This window comes from Theropithecus gelada, unplaced genomic scaffold (genome assembly GCF_003255815.1).
Source record: "Theropithecus gelada isolate Dixy unplaced genomic scaffold, Tgel_1.0 HiC_scaffold_1435, whole genome shotgun sequence".
Lineage (NCBI taxonomy): Eukaryota > Metazoa > Chordata > Mammalia > Primates > Cercopithecidae > Theropithecus > Theropithecus gelada.
In genome coordinates, this window is record NW_020256042.1 from 1 (window position 1) to 7250 (window position 7250).

At 48.8% G+C, this 7250-nt stretch overlaps 1 protein-coding gene across 1 annotated transcript; it reads right to left on the minus strand.

Moving 5' to 3' along the window:
- Positions 1–247: 247 nt before the first annotated feature.
- LOC112616936 (serine/threonine-protein kinase MRCK beta-like) lies at positions 248–6889 on the minus strand (the record flags this gene model as incomplete). Its single annotated transcript, XM_025373692.1, has 5 exons — positions 248–327; positions 2893–3141; positions 5668–5868; positions 6277–6428; positions 6768–6889. Coding segments are annotated over 5 exons (804 nt in total), but the record flags the coding sequence as incomplete, so codon positions are not given.
- Between the last annotated feature and the right edge of the window lie 361 nt (positions 6890–7250).

The window sequence follows — 7250 nt, forward strand, 5'->3', positions numbered from 1 at the left end:
ATGAAACCTGAATTCTTTACGACCTGGATATCTGTAGAGAAAAAGCCTGCAACCTTGCTATGGTAACACCTGTAGTCATCAGGTGTGTATATTTTAAGAACAAAAACCCATCTCCATCTCCCTTAAGTAATGGCCTCCCAGCACACACCCCACCCACCAGCCCGCTCCTAGGGACAGAGTGTGGTGTCTGACTGTTCATCTACCACAAGGGAAGGCTCTCCCTGGGGAATGATAAATCCAGACGTACCTTTCTGTTGTGAATGTAAAACCAATGAATGGCAAATGTAATCCAGAAAAGCCTGTGTGAGAACCAGGAGGTAATATTTCCTGCATAAGAACATACACAACACAAATGAAACCTACATTCACACCAACAGGTAAAAAGAGGAAAGATGGTTATAGTCATGGTGACAGGAGGCACTGGGCAGAACACGTGGCCTTGGAGAATGCAGACTCCATGATGTCCTCTGCAGGGGAGCTGAGTATGGCAGATCTGTCTTTCTCAAGCCTGGCCCCATTCACTGTATGTACAATAAAGCTCACAGGATACATGCACTGATTTTGATGATGACAATGGCACAGGCCGTTACCAGGTTAGTGATTTTCAAAGACTTCTTAAAGCCACAGAATCCATTGCTTAACACAACTGTGTGCAGAGTTCAACAGTGTGGACAGGAATGCCCCTCTGAGGACACAGGACAGAGCCTGGGGACTCTCAGGTTCTTGACCTGAGACAAGAGGCCCCAAGGCAAAAAGGAACCCAAAGGTAGACTATTTTAGGTAAGTTTATTATAACTCTGTTTTTCATTCTGAGGATCTTTTTTATTAAAAACGATAACCAGGGCCAGGCACAGTGGTTCATGCCTGTAGTCCCAGCACTTTGGGAGGCTGAGGCGGGTGGACTGCTTGAGACCAGGAGTTCAAGACCAGCCTAGGCCAACATGGTGAAACCCTGTCTCTACTAAAAATACAAAAATTAGCTGGATGTGGCGGCGTGCGCCTGTAATCCCAGCTACTCAAGAGGCCAAAGCTCGAGACTTGATTGAACATGGGAGGCTGAGGTTGCAGTGAGCTGAGGTTGCATCACTGTACTCCAGCCTGGGTGACAGAACGAGACCAGGCTCAAAAAATAAAAAATATAAGCAAAGGTCTTCATCTGGGAAATTTCAGTGTGGAAGGAGTTGGAGTCTGGAGTTACAGTCTAAGAAAACAATCCTTTCAACGACAACAATACCTCTTTCTCAGCCTTTTCTCCACGTGGTCTCAAGTTCAGCCCTTATTTTGAATGTGAAGCCATCAAAGCAAGTATTCAGTGCAAACAGATTTAACTTTTCTTTTTTTGAGATGGAGTCTTGCTCTGTCACCTAGGCCGGAATGCAGTGGCATATTCTCGGGCACTGCAACCTCCACCTCTTGGGTTCAAGAGATTCTCCTGCCTCAGCCTCCCAAGTAGCTGGATTACAGGCACCTGCTACCATGCCCGGCTAATTTTTGTATTTTTAGCAGAGACGGGGTTTCACCATGTTGGCCAGGCTGGTCTCGAACTCCTGACCTCGTGATCCGCCTGCCTCACCCTCCCAAAGTGCTGGGACTACAGGGGTGAGTCACCGCGCCCGGCCCAGAGAGAACTTTTCCATGGCCCTACAAGGGGTACTTCATAGTTCCTAAGAACCTCTGTTCCTCCCGTCAAACTACTAGGAGTTTCCCCAGGTTCATGGCCATTCATTTCGAGAGGTCCTGAGAATGAAACATACAGAGTGAATGATAATGCTTCAGTGTAAGAAACTCTCTAAATTAACAAGCAACAAAGAAGATTTTCCTTTTATTTGGTTAAATCTCAGTTTGTCTATCCCCAGACAAGTCACACATGTATGGGTTTGATGAGAACAAAAGCATTTTATGAGATATGAGCAAAATTCTCCAGGACCAAAGGTACTGGCTAATGCATCAAAGAGGCCCTGTCAGAGCCGATGGGGACACCAGACGAGTCCCACAGCCAGAACCCAACTCTGAAAATCCTGATCTTAAACATCAGTGCGGAGACTCAACATCTGTTATCATCATCTTTGTTCTGAACTCTTGCTGTATAAAGAAACATCAATGCAGACACAAAGCACTGTAATGTTAGAAAGATTTAACGTGCTCTCACATGCAGGGAAAAGACCAGGAACTGAGAGGCCGCCACACTGCCTATGGGACTGTAGGCTGAGCTCATGTCTTGGCGTCTTTCAACCTAAAAAACCTAAAATGCGGTGACAGGGTTGCAGTGAAGCTCTAATACAATGATGTATGTGACACTGCTTTGAAAAGTATCAAGTAGGCCGGGCACAGTGGCTCACGCCTGTAATCCCAGCACTTTGGGAGGCAGAGGTGGGTGGATCATGTGGTCAGGAGATCGAGACTATCCTGGCCAACATGGTGAAACCCCGTCTCTACTATAAACACAAAAATTAGCTGCGTGCGGTGGTGCATGCCTGTAATCCCAGCTACTCGGGAGGCTGAGGCAGGAGAATGGCTTGAACCAGGGAGTCAGAGGTTGCAGAGAGCCAAGATTGCACCACTGCACTCCAGCCTGGTGACAGAGCAAGACTCTGCCTCAAAAAAAAAAAAAAAAAAGTATCAAGTACCGTGAAAATAAAAGCAAAAGTATTTCTGTTGAGTTCCAAAACTTTAAAAGAGTTGTTTAACTCAATTTTACTCAAACTGAGTCATCCATCATTTTTTAAAGGAATATTAACGACCCAGCTGAAGACTGGAATAAAAAGCACACTGTGTCTTAAGAGCCAAATTTCACAGCTTTATGCTGTACTGACTTGATAAGCAATGCGCTCAGCGCAGCACCGCACGTCAGACCCACAGCCAGCAAGCCTGAGACCGGTGCTTTCCACTCACCGTGTTTCTCAGCACATCGTCGTCCACGTCAAAGTTGGATGTGTCAGAGGGACTGCTCACGTCGGGAATGTAAGGTGCTTCTAGGTTTCGTATATTTTCCCAATTTAGACCTTCAAAAAACGCATGCTTTTTGAAATCCTCTATTCCATTCTGCCCCAGCCGGCGCTCTCTACTGCAGATCAGTCTCTGGATGAGGTCCTTCGCTTCTTCAGAAACATCCGTGACATGGGACGGGAACTGGAATCGCTCCTGCAAGGGGTGGCAAAACCACTGGTGGACAGGTGGACGCATTCAGAGAGTTTAAGGTGTACGGACGTTATAGGAAACAAAGTAGAAATGGCAGCTCCAAAGCAGGTCGCTTTTTATTTCATGGGAACGAAATGCAATCCAAAGCTAATACATTTCCATTCCCAAAAGGCAAACAAGAAAACCAGTGGTCCTTCTGGTTTTACTCGTTGTAGACTTGGGACCACATTGCAAGTAAATGACACATTTTTACCTATGGAGGTGGCAAGGAATGTGGGAAACATGCCGTGCGCGGCGAGAGGGACCGGCGCAGCCCCGTCAGAACGCACAGTGTAAGCGTCACGGCAGCTCCGCTTCTGGAAACTCACATTATGAAAGCAGTGGCTAAGAGGAAACACAACATGCACTGTATTCTGACCAAGAAAACTGCAAATTACCTCCACGCCCATCAAAAAGGAGACTCGTTAAAAAAGATACCGGTTGGGCACAGTGACTCACGCCTGTAATCCAGCACTTTGGAAGGCCGAGGCGGGCAGATCACCTGAGGTCAGGAGTTCCAGACCATCCTGACCAACAAGGTGAAACCCCATCTCTACTAAAAATACAAAAATTACCAGGCATGGTGGCGGCCTGTAATCCCAGCTACTTGGGAGGCTGAGGCAGGAGAATCGCTTAAACTCGGGAGGTGCAAGTTGCAGTGAGCCAAGACCACGCCACTGCACTCCAGCCTGGGTGACAAGGGCAAGATTCCATCTCAAAACAAAAAAGATGGGGCACAAAAAAAGAGGAACATGTCCGTGTGCTCATACAGAAAGACACCAAAGATACAATGACAAAAAACTGTTTATATGTAACATGATGCCACATATCTAAACACACACATGCACACGCGCGCACACACACGTGCTTAGGTCTGCTGAGGCCACACACCCTCATGGTAGAGTGGGCTAAGAGCTGAGCCACCACCTTTGTCATCTACAGAAAGGAACAACAATGTCACCTGCTTCACGAGGTGCCTGACCCCAAGCGCCCACAGGTGGTCAGCGCTCAGGGACTGCTGGCAGGCTCTTAGTAATAATTAAGTCCCAATTGTTACTTTAACAGAATTTGTCACTAAGAAGTGGGTGAGGAGATTTTCATTACCTATAATATGCATTTTTGCATTGTCTGAAGTTTTTATAGGGGGTATATATTAATTTATAAATAAAAAATATGCTTCTACTTTGGGAAAAACATTTTTTAAAACTGTTTAACTTTTGCTTTGATTTGGAGTTAAATGGAAAACCAGTTACCACTTTAGTGTTAATCTGCTCACTATGAGAGCAAACTGTGGGAGACACTGGGTGGAGGACAGGCCGTCACTCAATCAGGATCATCCTGGGATCTGCGTGTGCATAGGAGGGAAACGCTATGAGCATGCTGGTAGAGAGGGTGAAATCGGCATTAGAAAGACACATGACTCTCCGGGCGAGACGGCTCACGCCTGTAATCTCTGCACTTTGGGAGGCCGAGGCCGGTGGACTGCCTGAGGTCAGGAGTTCGAGACCAGCCTTGCTAACATGGTGAAACCCTGTCTCTACTAAAAACACAAAAAAATTAGCCAGGTGTGGTGGCAGGCACCTATAATCCCAGCTACTCAGGAAACTGAGGCAGGAGAATTGCTTGAACCTGGGAGGTATAGCCGAGACTGCAGCATTGCACTCCAGCCTGGGCGACAAGAGCAAAACTCTGATTAAAAAGAAAAGAAAAGAAAAGAAAAAAAGGCAGGAGAATGGCTTGAACCCAGGAGGCGGAGGTTGCAGTGAGCCGAGATTGCGCCATTGCACTCCAGCCTGGGTGACAGAGTGAGACCCCGTCTCAAAAAAGAAAGACAAATGACTAAGGAAAATTTTTAAAAAGAAATAAAAAATATCAGACAGAAGAGAAAATGATAAAAAGGAAAACAAAGAAAGTGGAGAGAGGTGACATGGAAGTAAGAAAGTGAACAGTTTGGAAAGGGAAGGAGGAGAAGAGGCAACAGGATGGGGAGGATGAAGGGCTCCACCATCTGGAGACATGTGATCATTTACAGGGACTGATTTCTGGGGAACAGACTTGAGAATCAAAGTTGACATCTAACCAGTGAGTCTAGAGCCACATGACAAGGGCCCACCTGGACCCCCCACTGGCTAACCCCGGGCGCCTCACTCCACACGCCTATGCAGATGACGTGTCTGTCTACAGAAACCTGCCTCCCCTCCAGGAAGCCAGCTCGGAATAGGCCAGCATCCTTCCCCTGAGAGTTGGGGGTGGGCGTCACCCTCAGAACCTCCTTCCCCTTCCTCTGGTGTCCACATCTCCTGGTGTCGACCCCACCTCCGGATGCCTTCTCCAATGTCTACTCCAGTCCGCCTGTCCTCAGTTTGGTCTAAACCCTGACATCTCTTCCTGAACTGCTCACGTCGCTGCCTAATGGATCTTCCTGCACTAGTTGTGCTCTCTGTACTTTAGGCCTGAGCCAGGTACCAAAATAAAAATGCAACGTCTTACTTCATGGTTCATGATCTTCCCGTAGGTCTCCACGAGTGACTCCGCATAAAACGGCGTTTCTCCATAGAGCATCTCATACATGCAGACCCCCAGAGACCACCAGTCACACTCAGGCCCGTATTTGCCCATGCCGTCCTCCATCGCCTGCAGGATCTCTGGCGAGATGTAGTCAGGTGTGCCCACGGCCACAGAGGACTGCACCTTAGGGGAGAAGAAGGTGCTGAAGGAAACCCTAGGGCATCTCCAATCACATATTTCCAACTACTTTCTCTACAATATAGCGGAGGCAGAAAATGAAATAATTATAGAATAAAACTGATGAATGATTGTGTTTTTTAAACCCAGTAATTCAAGCTGAGTATAGTGGCTCCAGCCTGTAGCCTCAGCTACTTAGGAGGTTGAGGCAGGAGAACAGCTTGAGCCCAGGAGCTCAAGGCCAACACGGGCAACATGGTCCCCAACCCTGTCTCTAACGAAACAAAACAGAATTTAAAAACCTCAATAATGTAAAATTCAATGCAAATAAATATTCTCTTGAAGCACTAAACATTATGCAGCTCCCAGAACACATGAAACTCTTGTACACATGGTCTGTCAATACCCAAATACCAGCCACAGCCCCAAACAGTGCCTCTCCAATCCCCCAGGGTTGGCATTTCCCACTCTCTGTGGCTGCTCCCCGTGTGATGCGGGGGCCACGCGTGCACGGCCGGCCTTTCTGATCTTCACGTGCAGCGCGCAGGGACTCTTGTGCAGGGTCTCTTGTTAGAATAGAGACCCCGGTGGGGCCCAAGAGGCTGCATTTCTAACAAGATTCTGGGGGTGCTAAGGCTGCTCACCTGCAGCCCACCCTGTGGTTGTCCTCATGGGAACATGCAGAAGTTGGTCCAGGCATTAGCTGGGTGCTCAGGCATTCCCTGGACAGGGAACCGGCAGGCTAAGACCGCTCCTACCCCCGCCAAAGGGAGAAAACAGCTCCCCTACTATCCACATTAGCAGGCCCGTGCCAGAGCACAGTGACACCTCTGCAGAAAGCTGCGAGGGCATGGGTCACCTCAGAACAAGCAGGAGGAGCCTGGCGAAGCTGAGAAATCATCTACCCAGAGAGTACGACGGAGAGCACAGGGCCATCCCCAGGGGCTGAGTCTGAGGCTCAGGCAGGAACTGGAGACAACCACCACAGGCCTGTCTGGGGAAGGCCAGGCTCTCCGGAGGGTCCCCTCTGGGAAGAGAGAAACAGGGTCCAAGCAGCACTCCGGAGCCAGTGGTGTGAGAACTGCTCAGGCTGAATGATCAGCAGAGAACTCCGCCTCCATCACTTCCCTACACGAGTGCGTGGCCAGACCACAGGAGCTCCTACAGACAGCAGGACCACTGGGGTGCTGGGCAGTGACTCCATGATGAACGACTACTGTGACGGGGTGGTGTGGAGGTGAGGAGGGCAACCCGTGCTTTGGTTATACCGTGACAGGGTGGAGTGGAGGCGAGGAGGGCAACCCATGCTCTGGTTATACTGTGACGGGGTGGAGTGGAGGCGAGGAGGGTAACCTGTGCTCTGGTTATACTGTGACGGGGTGGTGTGG